General features: G+C 36.1%; 1 protein-coding gene across 3 annotated transcripts in view; it reads right to left on the reverse strand.

Annotated features, from left to right (window-relative positions):
- Positions 1-24,903, reverse strand: part of CCDC91 (coiled-coil domain containing 91) — a 111,562-nt gene that overhangs the window by 55,356 nt on the left and 31,303 nt on the right. For all 3 annotated transcript variants that reach the window (XM_079303807.1, XM_079303806.1, XM_079303805.1), the window contains 2 exons: positions 23,951-24,055; positions 5,280-5,357 (listed from right to left, as the gene is read on the reverse strand). In XM_079303807.1, coding sequence (XP_079159933.1) covers positions 5,280-5,357; positions 23,951-24,055 — 183 coding nt within the window. The remainder of the gene's footprint in view (positions 1-5,279; positions 5,358-23,950; positions 24,056-24,903) is intronic.

The following is a 24,903-nucleotide window of genomic DNA, read 5'->3' on the forward strand; positions in this document are numbered from 1 at the left end:
GGTGCTATGGAATATGGGGGGTTAAATTCAATGAAGGGTTAATGTATTTTTTGCAGTGATATAAAAAATTCAGTTTCATATTCAACTGCAGTAGTTGAAACTGTGTTGATCCATACCAGTAAGGATCACCAACTTAGCTGGAATACTATGCTCGGTTTATCTAGGTAGCTCAGTTTTACTGGTATGCAAGTGTAAAGGATTTGTTTTCCACAAAACTGTTCTCAGAGACTCCTGCCAGAAACAAACTGCAAACTAACTCTTAATCTTCTATTAACCTTCCTATTTTTATAATATTTAACATTGTATTTATTATTCTATGGTCAGAAACACATGCACAATTCATCCCTACTAGACGGGGAGGAAGAGATTCCTTGCAATTTTTATAATTGCTTTCAAAATGTAAAGGCCATTTAATCAATGATAACATATTTTTGATAGCCAGATCTCTGAAAGTATGAGACTTGAGTGTACCTTGCTTTTATCAGAATTCTGTAGAGAAACTTCCATGGTAGCATCACTGTTGCACAGAACTACTCTTTCACTGTAAAATCCCAAGGAATCTCCTTTTTTCCAGCCATCAGCTCTCCATGAGAAAAAACAACGTTGTTTAATTTTCGAGACTCACTTGAATTCTAGTGTGATTTGCACATGAACAAGCATAGAAGCTGGAAGTGAAATACAAGCCCTTGCAACAATTTTGGATTTGGCCTTTTATTCATGTGTCAGGACTTTCTGAGCCAGGATGTCAACTTGGAAACTTAATAAGCTAAGCTGATGTTTTAAAGAGCTGAGAACTGGCCACATTTCAGAGCTTTTCCTCACTAGGGATAAACTATGTCTAAAAAAAGATATCCTGATTCTAGATTAACTTCTTTTGTAATGAAATCCTTTAAAATTTCCTCTGTTTATTAGAGGGCAACCTTTCAGTTCAGAGGTGCATTATTGACACAAATATTTTTTAAGGAAAACCTGACGGACCCCCACATATTCTATGCTTTAAAAATCCCTCTGTTTTTACATTCGGAAAATCTGAAAAAATCCCACCACCTTTCATTGAAAACTGATGGACAAAACTCTTACTGCAGCACTGGCTGGGAAGAACTTTTCATCTTGAAGTTCATTTCTATAAAGGGAACACACATCTGATTCATGTAGGCTGATTTCAGAACACTATTAATTGCATAAAAAAATCTAAGGAAATAAAACCCATCAAATAAATACACCTGTAACCTCATATTCTTTAAAGCTTACATTAGACGATATTTTACATGACAAGAAACAAAACAGATTAAAACTATTAACTCATCTATTTACAGAACTGTGACAATTTCAGAACAAAAGCTTGACTAAACAAGCACAGAAGGAATTCTTATGTTGCTTGTGGTAAATATCTTAAGATGTGATGTGATCCCACAAGCGTAACTTCCAAGATCTACATTTACTTTTCTTTACCATGGTTAATTACCAGGGATAAAAGTTTAAAATAACAATGACATGAAAGACAGAAATTAAACAAAATTAGGTAAACATGAGAAGGGGAAACTTGGCCTACACAGAACACTGAGTTAATTTTTAATTTGCTTTCCTGTGGTTTTTAATACAAATTTCATGACTGTGTTGTGGATGGTTTATTTGTTGTAAGGAAGATTAGTATGTGAGATGCTTAACAATGGCCAAGGCTTTTGAAAGGGTTGTGCTACAAAGCATCTAATGGTCTCTATTAATGGATTTCCCAACACATTCAACAATGAACATTCCAAAGTCAACTGAATTTAATTTTAAGGGCTTTGATATTTCCAGGCCCTTGAAAACAGGTCGTTCAATATTTGACTTCTTGCATTTTCAGTGCTGCTGCCATATTAAGAAGGACCAGTGAAGAGTAGGAATTGAGGGGGTTTGTCCTCAAATTTGAATACCTGGTCTGCCCAGGAATACCACACCAGTGAAAGATCCATGTGGAGAAATACTGTCCCTTTTACAACAAATAAGTCCCCAAAATACAGGAAAGGGACTAGAAAGAATGTATGCCATTTGGAAGTATAGAAGATACATCTACAGCAACAGAGATCTGCTGCAGTACATCTGCAAGGAGTGGAATTAGCTCTGAATGGAAGAAAACTGTGATTTTCTGGTTACCAGCTTGGCAGCCTTGTAAACAGAAGCCACAAAATGGCAAGTCTCTTTTCCTCTGTAAATCAAAAGGAAGGCACATTCACAAATCCACCAACATTAACACCTATCTAGGCCAGGAACACAGAGAAGACAAGTCAGTCAACTTTCTTCCACTGTTGTTCCACTCAAGGTTTTAATACCTAAGTTATAGGATTTTGGGTTTGGGGCATTCTGGGGATTATTTCCTGGGGCTCAGGATGAACTGCTCATATTTTTACAAGCTGTCCTTAAACAAGCAATGTTGGGATTATAAACTGTGCTATGGCTCTGTTTGAAACAGCACCACAAAATAATAATTCATTGGTTTCAGAGAAGATTAGTCAGAATTCCAACACTCCTTACTGCCACACAATCTAGTTAGGGCCTGAGCAACCCCTCAATTGGAATAACCTGCATCAGTTCACTTTATCAAATCTCCAGAAATGCAAAATAAGCCTGTTCTAATCACAAACAAGATTTTCCTTCCCATGCCTTTTAAACAACTCATAGACTTGTTTAGCTGAATTTTCACACTCAAGGTAATTTGGGGATTGATCAGATACTACTTATAAAAAATATATTGAAAGTGGAAATTACTTCTGCATATAAATAATATGTATTAGAGTAACACAGTCTAAATCCTAAAGACATATTTCAGCTCAAAATTAAGTCTGGCTAATCATGAGTAAACTAAAAGAATTAATGAATCTCAAGATTTAGTCTTTCACTAAAAGGACTAATCAGATTTACTTTACATTCCTAAACAAATACTATGTGTAGGAACCCTTATTTGGTTATCTAACTAATTGCCACCTTATCTGAAAAATATAATAAATTCCTAAGAATCTGAGCAGTTAAAAAGCCCCAAGAATGTAAGAAACTACTTTTATAATTACAAAACCACTTTTGATTCATTTACATAAGGGAAAAAAAAAATAACAATCTTAGCCCTGATCCATATTGAAATATTAATAATGAATTAACATTTTAAAAGAATCCATGAGATTATTTTCTCAAACAAAGTTACAGAACAGTTTTTGCCTCCAATGAATTCCCTGATGATTTAGTGTTACTTTTTTATTTCAAGTACATGGCAAAGAGTTACAAGAAAGGTATTACAGTATAAACAACCAGCCAGAAAATGCTTGGGTTTTTTAAACCTAGCAATCTTTTCTGATTTTTTTGCTAACCTGATGAATAAGTCACCTCATGTTTGCAGACAGGGTTGATTGCAGTAATTACTCAGAGCCTGGCATATCTGATACTATTTCTCATCAGAGTGTTCAACTAACTACATGAGGCAACAGGAAAGCTTGTATGAGGTATATTCATGTCATGGTTCCCTGGTATTAAAGAGCGACTTTATGAAATTAGGATATAAACATTCTATGAGAAATAATACGCTAAATATAAGCAATGAAACACAGGTTTCAATTAACTCCCTAATCTTTTGTGCCAAATCTCTGAATCTGATAAGCATAAATCTTATTTTCCAGAAGGCACATCAGATCTACCTAGCTGCTGCTGGCTGGTAAAACAGTTTTCAAAGATTATTAAGGCAGATAAATGTATCCCTTTACCTAACTACACATGAAAAATTATTCCTTTAAAGGGCCAATATAATCCATGCAGCGCTCCCCTTTTGTTCACACAAATCTATTAAAATGGTGAAAAATTACATCTTGAAAATATTAAAAACTTCCATTCAATACTATAAAATTGTTTGATTTCACAATTTGCTTGTATTTTCAGAACTAAAAAGAATGAAACGTAAGTGCAGCAATTACCAAAAGCTCAAAAAATTTTTCAAAATGTAAGTTCACGCAGGAACAGATATTTTACACACATCTAGAGCAAAACAGAAACATCTTGCCACTGAAGATGTTCAGTGCCACACCCAAAGGTGCACACTCCACACAGAATTCCCTTTTGAGAACTTCTAAGGCAAAGGGGTCCTCAAAGAAGTAAGGGAAGAGAAGTATAATAATTCTCCCCCAGAAGTGAAACGAAGGAGCCATGGAGAAGTGGGACACCACCAGTGGCCATGTTTAAGTTTCCTAAGAAATGGAAACTTCTGAAACTTTTTTCTGTATAGGTTCAGAATGAAATTAATATAAGTCATATTGATGGAAACAGACACATTTCTACAGAGACCCAATTTCAATATTAGCTAGAACACTACTAACTGTTATTAGCAAAATTATTAAAAGGCTTTCTAATATTCATAAAATTATTAATATTGGAAATTATCTCTAAAATCATCGAGTCAAACCCCTAACACAGCACTGCCAAGTACACCACTAAATCTTCCTGCCCTCCATGCCAGATCATTTTTTGGTTACAAATTACTGCTACCTAACACTTAAAATCTGAAACTCCACTAACTACATTGTCAGATTTTGTTCTCATCTCACAGCTGCCTATCAGCTCTTAAGTTTCCCTTTCATTTTAAAAACCAGCCTTCATCTCCATTTCCCATTATCAGTTTTCCTCCTGCCAGATCCATTTTTATTCTAATTAGAATTCCTAGCTTTACCTTCTCCTCCTCACTTGATTCAGTTTTTGTCCTTTGTTCGTTTCTTACTCAATAGTTTCCATTACAGAACAGAAGACACAAATCTGTGCTTCATTGTAACATCCAATTCTTTCAACTTACAAGTTGACATGGACTAAAACAGCATGAAAGAAAAACTACAGATTCAGCTTCATTTCACCCATAACTCCCTCCCTTAGTGCTGTGTAGATAAAAACCTGCTGAATGACTCTGATGCTGCTTTCCTGCAAGTGCAGCTCTGGAGACTGAAGAGGTCCAAAATGTGGATTTGTGATAAACAGTCCAACCCAAAGTTTACCACAACTGACTGAGAACCTTGGAGTGTTCTGGTTTTAAGTTTCCTTACTGAAAATGGCTAACCAACTTTATCTGAAGTTTTCCAAAGTGCAGATTGGGAAAACATGTCATGCAAAATTTCAGACCAAACAATCTAAATTGAAAGCAACAGAAAAGACAGTGAGAGAGGTCAAGCAATCAGCACAAGCAGCACTAGTAACTGCACTGCAAGCAGTCATCCTATTCACTATTACAATAACACCATTTGGAAATTGTGTTAGCTTGGCAACTCATTTACCTTGAATTCTTCCACAATAATTGTTAAGGCTTCATGTCCAGCTTTTCTCATGTCTTCTAATTCCTTCTTATGCTTTTCCTGTACAATAATACAGAAAACATTATATACAACATAGGTAGCTGACAAAAAATTTTCCTCAGTTTTGGTATCTTTCGTGAAGAAATGCACACAGCTTGATCCTTTAGATATTGTATATAATGTATATGAACATATATGTGTATATATTTGTTTTTATATATGCTAAATTCAAGTAGATCCTAGTATTAAAATTATTTTAATTCTTAATTTTGCATTCTAGACGCCAGATGATTCTAAATGGATCTCCTTTTTATTTTCTTCTTTGTTTCTTAGAATACCTGTGGATGGCAGGACTTCCAAATCACCTTCTTAGTAAATGTTACTTAATGCCTCTACCAATAAAACTGTTGACATGAAGTAGTATCAGATTGAGTTTCCTCACAAATGCACACCTTTCTCCTACTCATTACATGGCTCCTCTTTTATCTTTTGTTCTATTCTTAAGATTCCTGGGGAAAGTCTTCTTACAAAAGAAATCCTAAACAGATTTTTCAAACAAAGCTGCATTGTTCACTTTCTTACTTTCTGCACAGTTATGTAATGTAAAATGAATCTGGAGAGAAATATTCTAGCATTTTTTCCTTTGCCTAATAGTTTGCTAAGTCTGCCATGTGAACACCTCATTGGATTCTCACCAGCATTTCCCACTTATCAATAAGCAGCACCACTTTTTCCAATTACCAATTAGTAAGAAGATGAAAAACATTCCCTCCCTCCTTGTTCTTTGCTTCAGGGTCTTTTCTTGTATCAGCTCATATGGCAGGATGTAGTTGCTTTAAATCATCTTGGATTTAAATTACTGGGTTTTCTTGGTGCATTAAGCAGAAATACATTAATCAGAAATGTTCCTTTACAGTGATCATAGGACAAAACCATACACAACTTATACTATACTTTTTTTTGCATTTTGGGTCACAATAATGTTGAAATTAATTAATACAATTCTATGCTTCCTAAGACCTGTGTGTTTGGAGTAAGTAAAACCTAGTGTCTAACAAAGCATGTAAGACCATTAAAAATTAATTAATCAGTCTCTAACTGTATTTAACTAGAGATTTCTGCTCTGTCACTCAATTCCATTCTCCTGAAAGAGTCATCTCAGCAAAAAGTAGGCAACTACAGCTACACAACCTTCTTACCTCTGCCCCAAATATAATGAGGCATTTGGATATCTGTAATAAAACTGTGAGCTTTTGTGAAGCCCAGCAAGAACAACTGCTAAGTAGAAGAAGAACTGAAGATGGAAATATTTTGATGTGTACATTAAATGCTACATCAGACAACACCACACAACATGTGGATACATAATTTTAATGCCACTGGGATGCAAACATGTATCACTGACAACACAAATCATTCAAACTCTGATATGGTACAGGTTGAAAAAACCCAATTGTTTTGACTAAGGCAGTAAGACATTCCATTCTGGTAGAAAGCACAGTGCGTCTCATTTGCATTACCAGGAAACCAAAACAGAGAAAAAAAGCCATTTGTTCTCTTATAATTAATTCCTCAAGTTTTTCCAGAACCAGTGACTTGTTCAAGGTCATGTCCTAAATGTGAACAGGTAACACAAGTTGAAGATCAACACCAAGGCATTCCTGTGACACCTGTAAAGAATTCTGTCCCTGTAGGAAATGTTTGAGGCAGTTATCTGAGTTGCTGCTGAGTGCCTGTCCTGTGTAAGGCTGTGGCACCACTCTGAGCCAGGATCCCCAAAAGTAATGCACTCTCTTCCCTCTTCATTTCTGTACTCATGCAAGAACTATAGCTCTCTGCAGCTAAATGAAGTAGAAGACAAATTTCAAATCCATCTTACACAGCTTTGTTTTACGCAATTACATCATTAATACTCTTCATAGGGGACTCCATTGCACTGAGATTTTTGTCTCCAGAAAACCAACTCTCCTTAAAGAGCATAATTTAAAAAAATTACAAATAACATTTAGCATCATAATGATTCTGTTAAGAAACTGAAGATACAAATTTATTATTTGAAGATACAAATATTATGTTCAATTCACCCAAGTGCAGAGAAAAAATAGTAATACTGAATGCAATGGAACAAAATCAACGAGAAATTGAGTTAAACATGATGAGAATCAGTCCATAATGGCTAATTAATATACACACTAGAGTGTGCTATTGTGTATAAAATAGATTGGTCACTATTTCTGTTCATGTGAAATAAGAATGTGAGCATATCCAGGTGTCTAGCAAGTATTTTCACTTTGGCCTGATCATCAACATCCTAGTGAAAGATAGACCTAAGAACCTAAAGATAAGGAAAACTACAGGGAGAAGAGAAAGATTTCAGATATCCCAAGATAACCAAACCTCCCACATTATGCACAATCTTAAGCTTACCACAGGAAGCAAGGAGACACACTGATTTATTTCATACAAGTAAATATCATCTGTACCTGGAGCATAACAATGGAAGACTTTGAGGTGAATAATGAAGTGAGGTAGCAAACAAACTTTCACAAGCAACTGCCTAACATCTTGGTGGTGAGGACATTTCCTGCTGAGTTAGAAATGAGTTGAGCCAGAGCTGAGTGAGTGTGAACAGAGCAGCCTGCTGGGAATATTATGACTGATTAAATGTGAAAAACTATGCAAAGGAAATAGTATGGAAGAGCCTGCACATGCCCTAAACTGAAACATAATTACAGTTCCCACACCATTCTCTGAGTATTTGCAGTATATAACATTTTTCCCCCTACAGGATGTGAATACAGAAACCCTCCACTGAAGAGGACATTGAACAATAAAAAGAAGTGCTAAAGCTAAAGCCTTCTCTGGCTGCCTTGAGGTTTTTAAAATATTACACAGATAGTTGCTTCTTTGGGATGAAGCTACAAATGTGACAGGGCAATTTATGTCCTGGATACTTTGCCACTTCCCCGCATAATCTAAATGGTGGGACAGGATAACAAGAGGAAGCAAGGAAGAAGGGGTGAACAGGAGAACAATGCCAGGGAAGCTGACAAGAGAACATTTCCATTAAGCAACACAGAAATAATGAAAGATATTCTGAGCTTCATTAAGATATTTTTATGTCTTATCTCAAAAGCATCAGTCTTCAGATCAAGTTAAATTCCACCATTGCCCATAAAGAACAAAATATTAATTGGGAAAGGGCTGCCAGCTGTCATGAAATGCTATGAATACTGAATCTGGCTATAACACAACACCACTTTCAATAGCTCATGCATTTAAAAATAAATCAGTATTTATGTATTTTTTTACTGTAGTACATTTCATTATACATATATATATGTATGAAAAAGCTATACTAGGACAGTTTTCCTTCTTCCTATAGATAGGAGACTGACCTGTACACTGCAAGAGTCTGGAAAAAGGATGGCTTAGGGAAAGAGGATCATGTTAGGAAATGCTTAAGCAAGCTGGACATAATTAAGCCCAGGATGAGCCCACAAGTGCTGAGGCGGCTGGCAGATGTAATTGTGAGGCTCTACTCAATACCTGCAGGCTGATCACAATGACTTGGAGAAGTGTCTGAGAACTGGAGGTAGTAAATGTAATTTCTGTCTTCAAGAAATGACAAAAAACCACAAGGAGCTACAGGCTAGGTAGCCCCAGCTCAGTACCTGGGAAGGTAATTGTGCTGGTTTTTCCTGGGACAGAGTGAAGCTTTTCACAGTAGGGGGCCATGTTTTGGATTTGTGCTGGAAAAGGTATTGATAGCTCATGGGGTATTTTAGTTACTGCTGGCTTTTGGCACTTCCCTAAAATTCTCATGATGAAGCTGCCCAAGTGTGGTCAGGGGAAGGTCAAAGTGAAGTGGCCTGAAAATTGGCTGAACTGCCACACCCAAAAGGTCTCAGTGGACAAACTGAGCATGAGGCCAAAATCCTGGACTGCATTAGGCTAAATATTGCCCCCAGATCATCAGAGGTGATCCTACCCCCTCCATTCAGCATTGTTAGGGTCATTCCTGGAGGACTGTGTCCAGTTCTGGGCTCCCCAGCATGAAAACCACATGGACATACTGGAGAGAGACCAACAAAGGGACACAAAGATGATGATGGGTCTGTATCATCTTTCACATAAAGAGAGACTCAGAGAGCTGGGACTGTAAAGTCTGGAGAAGAGAAGGCTCAGGGGGATCTCATCAATGTATATAAACACCTGAAGGGATGGTACAAAAAGAACAGTCAGGTTCTGCAATGGGCTGCCCAGGGATGTGGTGGAGTCACTGTCCCTGGAGGCATTTGAAGAAAGACTGGATGTGGTACTCAGTTTAGTTGATAAGGTGGTGTTAGGTAATAGGCTGGACACACTAGGTTTTCATCCTGAGGCTACTTGGTTTTTCTCAAAACTTTTCCACAGAAAGTACTAAAAAAGATCTTACAAAGCAAGCATCAGTGGAGGATTGCATATTTATCCCAGTGAGGCCTTCCAAAGGACCCTCTGCATACACTTCACTACAGTACGTATGTATTTATTCTGGATACAATCTTTTATTACCAGTTTCAAACATATGAAACATCAAATGTCAAAACTAATAGTAACCAAACCCACAACTCATATCAATAAACTTTAACTAGAGATACCTTATGCACCAAAATTGGTAACATTTCCATCTGCAGCTCTGTTAACTTTGAGAAGGAATCAACATATGCTTTAGAAATACAACTGATTGAAAGAATGTATATTGAATTTTCATGGAGTTGTACTATTTGTAACACATGATGATGTGCACAGCACATTCCTAGAGGATACCTTCAGTCTTTTCATGGATGTTTAAAAACTCAAGACAACTATAAAGAAACTTGACACTGAGTCAAGCAGTTTCAAAATCATGTAGGAATAAATTTCACTTAAGCATGAAAAAAACTTTCCAAGATTTACTTCTAAAAGATATAAAAAAAGAGCTCATAGCATCATTATATGCAAATACTCTAATAATTATATTATTAAACTGTAATATATCTTTGAAATTTTTACAATGCAATAAAAACACGAATTATAATCTTTGTTTTTGAAGTATAGAAAATAAGTTTCATTATAACATAAATAATCATACTTAGCACAAAATCAACAGAAAGAAAAGTTACATCTTTACATTTGAATCTCCTTTTCATTTTTAGTATGTGAACTATTTTCTTTGGCTCTTAAATTAAAATTACAGGAGCAAACAATAGTGATGTACTTATTTCTTCTTTCAATCTTAACTCCTTTTCTGATTTGTAAATCTACTTTGGAACCATAAAAGCATTCCAAAGCAGACATACTATATGAAAACTAGCTAATCAACAGCTATTTTCCATCAAAGTACAAGCAAAGCACCTTCCACACAAATTGTTGCCATGCTCATCAAGGCTACAAATGCATTTTTGTTTGTCAGTTTCCTGAAGACAAGTGATGGTGTGCAAGTTGAACAAAACTCAGAGAATTCCCTGGACAACCAGAGACACAAGTATCCACCTTTGCATCAAGTTGCTGTATTTGTTTGATAAGAAAATTGACAAGAATTGAGATCAGTAAATAAAATATCCATCAGCTTGGCAAACTGAGCATCAATTCAAAGAGTTTGGGATAAAGTAAATACCAAGAAAAACAGGCACTGAAGAAGATGACAACACAGCCTTTTAAATTCTTTCTTAGCTGAAGTTCTGCATGAAAAGCTTCTCTTGACCTTGCTGTTTCAGAGAAGAGTGATATGAAATAAAATCAAAGGCTTGTCAGTTTGACCATATTGTCTAAACCAGAATGCAAACATCATTTGCAATTGAACTCCCAAAATTTTCCTCCATCAGAGAACTGCTATCAAGCTGTAAACCTCAAGATTAACTTGTTGGTTATTTGTTTTACTTCCTGAAAAAAGTCATAAATAGTCTAAGCATGAAGAGGAAAAAAAAATCCAAAGAGATAGGAGTTACACCTTTGCCAGAGAAAACAAATAAATATATAAAGAAAACAGGAGAACTAACTACTGCTCACTTATTTTAAGATACTGCTATAGATTCTGCAAGAAAGGGATTTTTGTCTAACCTCAGAAAAATTCCAGCTGGAAGGAAGCATCTGCCACAGACCAGAAAAAGGTATCCAAATCACAGATACACAGATTTTATAAGAAATCCTTCTCACTTCCAATGTATCTTAGGGAACTAGTAAGGCAGCTCCACATTCTGAATTACTCTGTTTTGCTTCCTGTAAAACCTCACACTGAACATGGATAGGTTTCATAGTACAAGTTCCTATTCTAACATGGCAGATATACTGAAAACCACCAAAAATGTTATATTCCATACAACAATTATTTAAGTTTACAGTAACTGGTATTTTGACTAGTTTACCATTTCAAATACTGCATTAATCAGATTTTTGGTTCAGGCATTCCTGACCCTGCCCTTAATTGGCAATGAGGTAGGCCAGATTGGAGTAAAATATTCCAAATAATTCAGCCTGGGGAATATCCCCTGGACTGGAGTTATAACTTTAGTGACTGGGAGTAGGCTATTTATTTTTCTCAGTTTATGACCAAAGTATTAAATCACAAAATCACACAATCATTCAGGTTGGAAGGAATCTCTGGAGGTCATCTAGCTTAACCTCCTGCTGAAAGAAAGATCAACACTGAATTCAAACCAGATTGTTCAGATCCTTGTCCAGTGAGATCTTGAAAAACTCTGAAGATGGGGATTTCACAACCCCACTGGCTAAGACATCCCAATGCTTATCTTCATCATAAAAGACTTTTTCCTTATAATAATTTGCAACTTCCCATGTTTCAATCTATTGCCATTTCCTGCTTCACCTCTGCAGAACCTGCCTGACTCCATTTTTCTGACAACTTTGTAAGTATTGACCATCTGCTATTAGGTTTCCTCTAAGCCTTCTCTTCTCCAGACTGAGTCAGTGTACACTGCAATCCTCTCATCATCTGAGATTCATCACAGAAGCCAATCAGGTTGGTCAGACACAATTTGTCTTTTGGTAAATCCATGTTGGCCATTTCCAATTACCTTGTTCATGTGCCCAGAAACAGCTGCCAAGAGCACCCACATGATGAAATTCCCAAAGACCAAGAGGCTGGTGTTCCTGTATGCATCCATCCATCATCCTTCTTGCCTCTTTCCAATAATAAGCAGCTTCCCCCAGTCTCTGAGTTGATGCAGAACTCTCTCATAGTGACAGACAACTCTATCATCACTCCTGAGCTCTGTGGTCTGAAGCTGCTCGTTTTTACACACAACACCTCTTCTCTCCCATTCCTTTCAGCTGAGCTGGTGAAGTCCTGGCTCTGCTTGCTTCCCAGACACCACGTATTTGTATGTGCACATTTGGCATGGGTCCCCAGAATCCACTCAATTGTTGTGCTGGTTGATGCATGAGAGCCTGCTTTGGGTTATTCCTTTCACCACCTCCCACCTCTGAGGTGACTAAACCCCCACTTTTTACAAATAGATGCCAAATTCACACGTGGGAGGAGAAAGAAAGTCTTGCTTTTACAAGCAACACACAAAAGATGGACAAATCAAGATGACAGTATCTAATTCTCAAGAATGTGTTAAAGAGCTTGGGCTTGATTAGTAAAGATGATGACAACACGATTTGATCCTGACATCATCAAATTGCCTGACATCAATGAAATTCCAATTCTCCAACCTCCCCCATAAAACCCCCTTGTACTTTGGAGTCTAGATATAAACCTGGGAATCTAAAGAGCAATCCCAGGTGAAAACCATAACATGCATTTATTAATTTATCTGTTTTGATTCCTGTGAAACACTGATGGTACTGAACTAATAGCAAAACCTGTTACTCCAGAGGAGAAAAGTTATGTTTGAGGGTGTGGGACAAGTGGAAAATCTAAATAATCTCTTAAAAAAAAAAAAAAAAAAAGATAAATTTAACCGAATCTCTTCCTCGAAGCAAAGCAGTCTCACTAAAATCACTAAAACAAAGCCTTTTTTTTTTTTTTTCCAAAGTTAAACCAGAAAACATCAGAGGCAACATTTAGAGAGAGTCAGCAATGATTGATGTCACCTTAAGTTACTTAGAGGTAACTAAAAGATATGTTGTGTTTTAATTGTTTTTTAGTGTTTTGGGTTTTTTTAATTAAACTGTGATTTGAAAAACACAAACCTATTATATTTTAAAAACTATAGATCATTAAGCTATGTCAACTAATATATTTTAAAAATGTACTACTACTATTGACCACAAAAAGCAAATAGATTCATACAGATAAATATGCAGAATTCTAGAGTTACAGTAAAAATAACAAAAATAAATATATACCTGTCCTTTTCAAAATATAGTCCAAGAGTATTACAACTCAAGATTCTTTACATCTTTATACACTCCATTTACTTCCTCATCTTGATGACATTAACACTTAAACAAAATTGAAATAAATCTTTGATAAATGCATAAATATGAGGCAGGGACTGACTTTCCCATTACTGTACCTGACACTCATTCACTCTCCAGATCTTTTCCCTATTGCCTTTTCATTGTTTCTAGAACACCCCTCACTTCCACTCCTCACCCTGCCTTTCCCTCCAAAGATGTTAAAACCACAATTCTCATATCTGAAATTTTTTATTTTGAACAACAGTAATTCCACAGCTCCCTCTTTATTCAATATGCTGCACTTAAAAACAAAAAGACAATCTTCCCCTTCCCTCCCTTGAAGAACCCCAAAAGCAAAAAAACCCACCAAATATCCCACAGCAGCCAAATTTTCCCTCCACAGCAAGAACCCTGTTGCTGCTGAAAGAGTGAGAGGGAGAAGCAGAGGGATTCTAATTTGGACACAAATATTGTTTCCTCTAACTCTACAAACCCAAACCCTACAAACGCCGCCCCTTTCAAAGTCCCTCGGTTCCTTTCCCCAAGCCAGCTGGCAAGGAGGCAAAAACAAGCTCACTCTTCCTTTGTTGTATGTGAGAGATTAAAATGTAAATACATTTTTAAAGGCTGTAGCATTAGGACTGAATTTGACAGAAAGCTTGAGCTGTGTTTTAGCTTGGTTTGAAACTTCTTGGTATTTTACACTACGTCAGACCTCCCACAAATTGGCTTACCCAGATGAGAAAAATCATGATTAAGACACGTTCTTGTTCTGAGCAGCTCCTCTCTTCAGAGGGGCACAAACATTGCTTACAGTAAGGCTCTTGGCTAAAAGTGTTTGCAAAAAGGGAAAGCAAATCCTGCTGGAACATGCCTTCTCAACTGGATGCATGCAGATTTATTAAGCATATGTAAAGGTATTTAAAGGACTGGAGGCCACATTTTAAAATGTATAGCAGTGCAGGACCAGTTAAAAAAATAAAATATCATAAACATGAATAAAAATTTTATTCTTCTTAAAAATACTACTGCATTTCTGTAGTGCAATGGAAGATTCATCAGCTATGTCAGTGATTGGTGTAAGATAATTTAATTGGTGGTGACAGAATGGGACTGTGTTGAAAGGTGATAAAATATTGTCATAGCAGTTGCAGCACAACTCAACGAGCTGCTATTTTTATTCAACAAATAATAATTTCTCAAAAAAATGTGAAAGTAAAGACAGACAAATTTGATGTAAGCAGGAGAGTAAGTGCCACTAGACCCCCATTCGTGAGAGAATTCTCTAATGAAAATATTATGGGAAATATGAGATATCTTTAGACTATTCCTGTAGTCTTTGTTAGCTACAATATCCCCTTTCTTCCTGCATGGGAGATGTCCACATTTTTTGGCTGAATTCCATCAAGCCCTGAATAATTTTCCTCAGTTGACAACTGTCACCACATTTATAGAAAATAACAGCAGAGGATATCTAAGACTACCTTAAAACAACAGCACTGGATGTGTTAAAGTGGCACAGAGTTGAAATGAATCTTTAAAAGCAGTGAGTCCAAGTCCCAGAGATTCAGGGAACCCCCCCACCAGCCCAGCTGAATGCAGCTGTTTTCCCACTGGGGATTCTGTGCAGGTAGTGGAACTCCCAAGGGGCAGAGATGTAATCACACTCCATATGAAACCCCTGAATTGTTCCCTCTACTGACCTTTCTCAGGTTTTATTTTCTTTGCTGTATTTAGCATTTTAAACAAAGTATTTTGCAAAAGTATTTCACGAACTGTTTTCACAAAAGCAGGCACCACACACTGTCTGGAATTAGGTTTTAGCTCTAAAAGATGGAAAAATATCTCCTCTTCTGCTTATCACTACCAAGAAAGCTCTTCAAGAATAAAAAGTACCTTTCCAGTTATAAAGTTTGTATATAAGGGAGCTTCAGAACATTTGCCATTCTTTGCTGCATATGAGCTCAAACTTGTTTTCCTTCTGAGCTTCCCTGAAGTTATCAAGACTTATTGCAAATACTCTGCCTAGCATGTCAATGGAAATTTGCCTTTCAATGACACTAATTTCTTACTTATCTCAAAAGTCTGACAAACTCACCCTTTTGAAAACCTAGCACAGAAAATTAACATTCTCCCTACAGAAAGAGGAAATACATTAAGCACAGACTTACTGGCTGAAATTACTCTTAAGATATAAAAAAAATATTGCAATAACTGAAGAAACTCAGAATTTCTCTCAGTCCTTTATCGCAATGCCTTACATTATTTTTTAAGCATTAATCAGACCTTCTTTTTCATAATTTAATTTTGTCATTATGGGACTCACTTCTGGAAATTAATGTTGATCATCCTAACCAATTATTTGCCTGAGAATGCTTTAATTTGTAATGCATATCCAAAACCAAAACACTGCATGTGTTTATCAGTACATTCAAGTAATAGGTTTATTTATAAGGAATTACATAGAACCGAGAAAATCTGTTTTATCTCAATATCCTCCAGGTTTAAGAACAGATGTTCTAGTTTTTATTAGTATCAGCTTTCTTTCAGTGATAAAACTTTTGCCAAGAATAGTAAAAAAGTTCTCAGTAGTTTAAGTACATGATTATTTTAAATGTCACATTCCCTTCTGGACCTTCTAAGCCTTTAATGAGAAAATGCCTTATACAAGTCTCAGCAGCAAAACATTATTTACTAAAGAGCAGCAACAAAAAAGTAACAGTACTTTATCTCTGGAACTACTTTCTCAATATCAGGAGTTATATAGAAGCGGCCTCTTACACACCTTTGCAGTAGTTTAAAATATAAGTAATTTGTTGACACTTTGCCTACATATTAACATTTTGGCAGTTCACTCAAATAAAAAAAAAAAGCAAAGGCATAATTAATTAGGAAGTTTCCCAGGTAACTGAGAAGGGATGAATAAGTTAAACTTTAATATGTAAATCACAAGAGTTTCTTGGCTATGTAATAACTTCCAGTGTGTAAATTAGATTAGAGTACATTTATACAAATAAATTTGCTTAATACTTGGCAAATTATACATTTCAGCTGGATTTAGAAACACAAGTAAACTGTGTTTCAACACCGAGTATATACTATATATAAATAAAATTTAATACAGATTGAAAAAGCAAATGTGAAGGTGTAGCAGGTTAATTAAGCAATAGAAGTTTCAGTAATATATTAAGCTTTATTCTGCCGTCATTCATAGTTTATTACTGAATTATAAACCAAATAAGACAATTTAACAGATAAAGAGCAATGAGGGAGAATTCTTCAAATTTCTTCCCAAAACATAATTCTCATATTTGTTGTGCATCCTATGCCTCCATATGTATAAACAAGAAGCACAAATTCTTTTAAAAGTATTGACTAATTTTGGCTTATATTGGCTAAGATTTACTATTTTGGTGATGTGCAACGCTCAGGTACTCACAATAATTACCCTGTTTCAGATGCCTTATACTAAACACAAACAGGACATGGAGATGCTTTGCCACCATTCCCCACATCTTTTAAGGAGGTACATGCCAAATATCAGATAACTGTCCAGCAAGCATTGCAACATTTCCCTTCAACTCTTAAATCATCTGTCCACAGCTCATTAAGAAACTATGAATGGCTGCAGATTGCTGAAAATTTTATTGCTCATTAACCTGCTGCACTTTTAAACTTACTTTTTCAATCTCTATTAAATTTTATTGATGTAACAGATAACTGGTCTTTTCAGTATTGTCTTAGCTATACAGTTACCTAATTCATTTCTACACAGGTTTCTTCTTAGACAATATTTGCACATTTTCATTATCCCCTCAAAAATCCAACAAGATACTACTCCTACAAAAGCTAGAAAAACCTTCATGTGAAAATCTTGATGAGACAAGACTGGTGGTAAAGTACTCTAGCCAATCAGTGCTAAATATATCTGGGCATTTCATGACAAGTAGAACTTCCATATTAAGTAGAAAAAAAAGTAAAAGATTAATCCCACTGAATGCACTTGCTGTGAATGTGTAAATGAAGAAGTGCAGTAGCTGTCACAGACTTGTAACACACTGAACATCTATCAGTAAATGCACTCAAATAAATCCAGAATGCACTGGCATAAAACAGATCAGGACACGAACAAAGCACTCAGGACACAAAACTTGGTTTAAACAAAACTGTTTTGCTAGCACCTACTTGCACACTAAGAAAATGAAACTTATCTAAGCACAATTTTAAATATACTTCTAAAATCAGGGAGGCAAAGGAGGCAAATAAGGGTAAAAAAATAAATGCTTGGAATGCCCTATGTCTGTAACTGAAGATCAGATTATAAAGGAAGCCAGGCATGTCAAAGCTGTTAAATAACAGCACAACAGAGGTAGATTTTTACAACAAAATTAGAATGCTTAGTCTTAAATCCACTCTTCTAATTAATAATTCTGAAACAAGAAAACAAAACAATTAATAAAAGAATTGAAGTGTAAGTGGAAAATATAAGGCAAAAGAGCAGAATGTTTTGGTAATAGAAAAAAAGTTATTTTTCCTCATGAATGGAAAAATAATTTAGAGGAAAGAAGACATCAAAACTGGGGGGAAGGGGATGAGGGCAGGGGGAAACAGGCCAAAATGTAAACAGCTCTGAAATTATTAATAAATAAAGGCTTTGAATAAAAATTAGTGTCTGAAAGAAGAGTACAGAGAGTAACATTAAAAATATTAAACATGAATAAATAAACGTGAGGTATTTGGCACTCACTTGAAAAAGAGGTGGGCAAGGGATTGTTGCCATATCCATAAATACCTTTAGCAGTTCAGCAAAAAGATGCACTGCTATCTATTAAAGTGTCTTTTCTGAAATTTCCCCTTTTTCATAATTTTAAACCCTGCTGTGACCCATGAAATTTCCTGGAATCTCATTTATAAATTTGTTTGCAGGTACAGTACATAAACTTTTTTTTCACACCTATTTTTTTTTTTGTTATTAACATTCTGTCTCCTCTATGTCTGCACCTAAAACCAACCTAAATATTTTCTTAGAAGATGGTGTTTAACAGGATGTAAGTCATATATTAGTTTTGCAAGAAAACATATATTTTCTAGTACTCCAGCCATAAAAACCACCTACCTCCAAGACCTGTTTCCAGCCTCCTGCAAAACACCTTTTCTAGGATCATAAATGCACTCTCCTGGAAGGAAAGGCCAGGAAGGTGATGACAGGGAGTCGCCTCATGTGCGAGGGAGGAGGTGGGATGTGTAGAGCTCTGTTTTGGGGTGGGAGATCCGTGAAGGATTTGGGGGTCAGCATTAGCAGGCAGGACAGCAAAGTGGGAATTGCTGTGCTAGACAGTCTCCTGAGGGATGAGGCAGGTGAGACCTTCTCCAGACAACAGGAGGGAGCCTCGTGTGATTCCTCAGGAGGAATGTTCCCAAACCCAGAATCTGCCAGTGGGACAAAGCAGCGATCCAGGAGATTCCTGGGGCACATGGATAACAGCCCTCATGAAGCAAAAATCAAAGGGTTAGGAGCTTAGCTGAGGGACAGAAGCTATTATACATATAATGAACATAGTAGAAGCAATGTAGAAAGTGGCTGAGCCAACTTGGCTTTGTTGTGACAAGATGGGTGGTTGGGATATTGTCAAAGTGAAGGAATTGTAACTGAACCCTGAAACCAGCCAGAACCAAGCTGGGAGCTTGAACTACCAGGAACCTAGCAACAAAACAAAGGTGAAAAGTTGAAGGTGAGGAAGACTCCCTGACTTCATTATTAGGAGGCCACTGACCCATTTCAAACACCCACTGACCCATCTGAAGGAAGGAAACGCTTGAGCATAAAAGGACTTTTAATTTTAATACTTTTAATTTTAATAGGAAGTGAGGGTAGGCAGGGTTAGGCAATGCATATGTACATGTGCACTGGGTAATTATATGAATATGTAAGACTTCTGTGGATAAAAGAAGGGCAAAACCAAGGGTCACAACAATGAAGGAAGAAGGCTTTGGCCTCTTTGGAACCTGCCTGGGACATGGGACACAGCCCTACAGAGAAAGCTCCAAAAGATCTGGTTCTTGCTCAGGAATTATCTCCTCCAAACCCAAAGGGACAAGTGGGAAGTCAAGCACAGGCAGCAGGAGGCCTGCATGGATGAACACCACTAAACTCTGACATAAAAGGGAAGTGGAAGCACTAACTTCAAAAATAAGGAACCAGACACGGCCAAATATGCATCCTGGTTTATATGAATTTGTGAGATGCAGAAGTCTAATATATAAAAACCTCCAAAACAAAGGGCTACATTAATCAAAATAAAAATAAAGTCATGCCTCAGAATTAAGGGAGAACAAACTGGCCCAAAATCTCAGGTTTACCATTTCCTATCTTTATATAACTGTATTTAAAGAGTTCCTCATAAGTTGAAGTCATATAATTTAAATGTGACATTTGTACAGGTACTCAAATGAAAAATTCCCTAAAACATCGACAGCTATGGAAATACATAATCGAAACAACATCTAACACCAGAAATGACTGAACTTAGATTATTGTTACCTTTTATCCCAGTTAGGTGTTACTGCATGACCTACTGAATGATCCAAACTTCCTTTGGATCATTCTGTACTGTTCTGTCACTGTTTTCCTCAGGATAATCTTCCTCTCCCGCCTTTCTGAAACACCACTCAAATAAGGAGCCTATCTGATCTGCTTTCTTACACACGAAAATGTTATGTAAAGTGAAGTCACACTTCCAGCCAATTAATTTCCAGTCATGATTCTTTGCAATAACAGTAACACTGCTATATAAAATAAGCATATTAAAGCCTCTTTTAAAATAAATTTTTAAAGATGCTCCGTAAAGAAAGGTGGAACAGAAACAATGGTTTCCAAAAGAAAAAAAAAAAGTTGGTGTTTTCATAACAACTATGGATTTGTTAAGTTGGAACAGAAGTCCGTTGTCAAAAGATAAAAAAGAAGTTTATTTCAAAAAGAAGGGTCACACCACAGCAACTATATTGTTCTTCAGAAAAACAGCCTGTTTAACTTCCAGAAAGAGATGATGATGGGAAAAAATGTGTATAACCACAACTAGAATTTTCCAGTGGCAAAGCAGCACTTCTTCAAATGTGACAGTGTGGTAAATCAACCAAATAGCAGAGAAAAGTACAATCCAGCTCTTAGTGAATCATCACAACCAGTTGTCTGTAGATAGACCAAACATCAGGGGCCTTATCAGCTGAACAATCTGACTGAAGAATTACGTTCCTGCTCAGAGCAGTTGAAACCAGGCATTACTTTCCCTTCTCAAATTTAGTGTTCTCTCACTGATTTACAAACAAGAGAACATCACCTACTGAACAGGAATCTTAATTTTGCTATTGATCGTTTTCACTGTATTACAAACTGGAGTTTGGTAGCTTTAAGATGCAGCCATTGCTTATTTCCACAATATACTGTAATGTGGCTACAACAAAATTTTAGATTTCTAGGATTAAGTGACCACTAAGTTTGTATTATCTTCAAAACCTTGTATGACTTACTAGCCCCAAATGTAAGCAACTCATTAATTAAAAATGTATTAACTCACATCAAAGGAAGAGCCAAAGTGTTAAAAGTTGAGGTTAATATACATACCCTGATCAAAAAAAAAAAAGGGAGAAAAATAAAATTGACATACCAACCAAGAAAATATAAAAATCAGACATACATTTGCACATGTTTATCTCCTGTCTAAAATAATCAAGGAACTATAAGGCTAAGATTGTAATTTTATGGTTTCAACACTGTATGTAAGTCAAAACCCCTAAAATTACACTTCCAATTGGAACTCAGTTCCAATTTGCAAATAAAGAAGTTAGAACTACACTATCTTATTCTGCCTCTTAAATATTACAAACACAGAAGCAGGAGTGTGGGAATTTTATCATACTCTAATTTTAGTAACTTGTATGAATTCAAAACTCAAAGAGACCATTGCATTAAATATCCGAACAACTCTATAATACTAGTTAATAGCAATTTGTTTATTGTTTATGAACCCACTGCTGGCCCTTTACTGTCTCTGGTTGTTGCAGATACATATGGAAATAATAAGAATGTGAAAAAACTACATGGTCTGTTCAATCTTGATTATTTTAAAGCTGATTTTATTTAGATGAAACACAGACCTTTTGGTTTTACACAATGATAAATGTAGCAACACTCTGTTGTCATCTACTGGTTAAATGTTAACACTATACCAAAGATTTGGAATTCTGCCTCCCATGCTTAGAAATAATGATTATCACTACCCTTCAATTCTTCAATTTTCGGAACTACCAAATTCAGTTTAAGGCTTTTTTTAACATCTATGATGAAAAGAGTTTGTGACTAGTCCAGAACAAAACTTGTTTCATTAGAATGGTAACAGCTCAGAGAAAATATTTTTATTTTCTTACCTTGCCTTTCAAAGTTACTTTTTCTACATCAAAAAAACCCTAAAGCATATTTTATTGATGCAATTTTGTGAGAACAAAACTGTGATTAACATAACTGTCACCCTTGACTGAGGCCGAAACCAACAGGAACATGTAAAAACAATAGATTACTGGCTTAATTGACAAAGATCAATGAAATCCTCTCTCAGAACTAAACACAGTAACTTCTTAAAAAAAAAATAAAAGGATCTTATCTAAATGTCACCTTGTTAAAAATCTAATTAACTGACTGGCTTTGCTGTATCTAGAGCAGAATTCTCTGTCACAAGTGCCAGAAGCCAGTTAGTTAGTAAATATAAAGGTGCACGGAACAGTGCATGTTCATATAAAAGGCAGTTAGAAAAATCTCCTAAGGCACTGGTTTTATACTTTTTACTCAAACATTAACACAGCAATTTCATTTTAAAGGAATTAATGCACACCTACAGCTTTGGATGCTGGCATCAGTTCCGTTGGAAACCTCATCTGAGAGTTCCCAAAGCTGTGCCAGAGGCACCATTGCAGTCTGCTTTAAAGCTTTTCAGTCAGCAGCACTAATAACTAGCTGCTTCTACTGGAAAAGGCAGAGCCAGTGGGACAGAGATCTGTCCTGGGAGCTGGCAGCTCTGCTCAGTGTGTGGCCACAGGTGGTGTTGCAGGAGCCAGAGGAGAAAGACAAAAGAAACTAAAAGCTGTAGTAACAGAAAGCATCCACAACTGAAGTCTCATTAAAGTAACTTCAACAAGCAGCTCTTATGCATGACTCACTTTCCTTCTCTAGTTTGATTCTGGCTGTACCCAAGAAGAGGAACATGAGCACTTCTACAAAGTAAGGTAAAAGTTATGACCCAGACTGATAGTTGCAAACCTCAGTAGCCTTTCCACTATTCAAATTTACAATGCTTTTCAAGCAGAAGTAAGTATTAACAACATTAAATCCACCCATTCTATTGTTTAGGATAACCAATAACTTTAGCCACTATAGTACTCCATAAATCATGAGGGTTTTAAGTTGTACTTCCCTTTATATCATGGTTATGTAAACATTTCTTTTACTGAGTAAAGTGTTACACACAAAAAAGGAAAAAAACCCAGTATTAGATAATTATATTACAGTAAATTCCAGAATGTACTGCTGTCAGAAATTCAAAACAAATTATTACAGCAACCCTTTAAGTACAAATGGGAAACAATGCAACAGCTATTAAACACCATTCACAGCAGCTAAAAAAATTAAGTGAAGCTGAATTACAGACACAAACTTCTGAAATGCTGAAACACAGTTTGCTTTGCTCTAACACTGGAAGATGACTGAAAACTTCAATGAAAATTTTCTCTGGGGTGTGAAATTTTACACATGTATTTAATGGAAGTTGTTAACTTTTACAATGGAAAGAATTCTAATTCCATTTTCTATCATCTAATGACACTTTACAAATTTTAATTATGCAGCATAAATAATTCTGTATTGAAGTTAGGTAAGACAGCACAAACAATTGGCCATAGCACTCTAGAACATGCTAAGTCATGCTATTACACACAACTACTGAGCAAAGTGGTTTTCTTTTCATCTGTTTTATGAAATAGATCCTAACAAGGAAGAGTGATCTGAGTTACAAAAATGTAGTTAGGCAAGTGGCATATTAAACTTATATTCCTGCTAATGTAAAAAATTAGGCTGTGATCTAAAAACTTTAGAACTTCTTTTAATTCAAAAGGCTTTGGAGCAGACCCACAGATGCCTAAAAGAATATTTTTTGGACATAAATATACTCTATACAAAACCCTACTGAAAAACAAAGATACTACAAGAAACAAATTACCTGGAGTGTCTTGTAATGATCTTGATGTGGAAGCACTTTTTCTTTTTTTTCCTTCAAGAAATCCATTTCTAGCACACTATGTTTTTCCAGCAAATGTTCCAATTCCTATAAAGTTTGTAAAATAAAACACATGAAATTACAAATATTTGTGAATTGTGAAAATACTGATTCAATCAACCATTCAAACTAATTTAATTTCTGATAACTGTGATATTTGGTGTCTTAATTATCACAGAGATAAAGGGTTGTGCAAGAAAAATCTGACTGCAGTTGTTAAATTGAGACAGTATTTTCAAGTGTGAGGTATTTAAAACCCAAGGCATGTCCCATGTATAAGGAATGATCTATGTGAGGTGGCCAAGGTGCCATTAATTGCATCCTCTAACTTCTGAACCCTGAAGGGTTCAGGCAGTTGGGCATGTTATTAAAGGTCCCTTCCGACAGGAATTATTCTATTCTGTTCCAGTTATTTTCATATTGTTAGTATCTTGCTCTGCCTTTCTGCACTCCAAAAGCAGCATATTAAATGTACTGTCAGCAAATGCTTTCACTGAATAGGCAGGACATATGACATAGGTGCATGTATACAATGATCTCTACCTACATCTCCAAAATGAGTGAAATCTTAAAATATTCTGGGATCTTACAGAAAGCCACTCTGGAAGCCTGTCCAATAGAAAGGAAGAGAATAACACCTCTGACAATAAATTTCAAAATTATTTGCTGCACAAAGAGCTAATTTTTTTATTTTTCCTTAATGCAGCCATTGCTATTGCACATAAGCTGCTGGCACCCTTTCAGTTGCTCAAGAGCAAGGATTTCTCCAAGCGATGCAGGAAGCCAGTATAGAAACAAATGGCCTGCCAGGTCACTGCACAGCTATTCAAACAAAGGCACAACTGAGAGGGTCATGGGGAGGACACAAGGAGCAGGTTTTAGTTCAACCCTGCTTT

The sequence above is a fragment of the Erithacus rubecula genome (assembly GCF_903797595.1).
Source record: "Erithacus rubecula genome assembly, chromosome: 4".
Lineage (NCBI taxonomy): Eukaryota > Metazoa > Chordata > Aves > Passeriformes > Muscicapidae > Erithacus > Erithacus rubecula.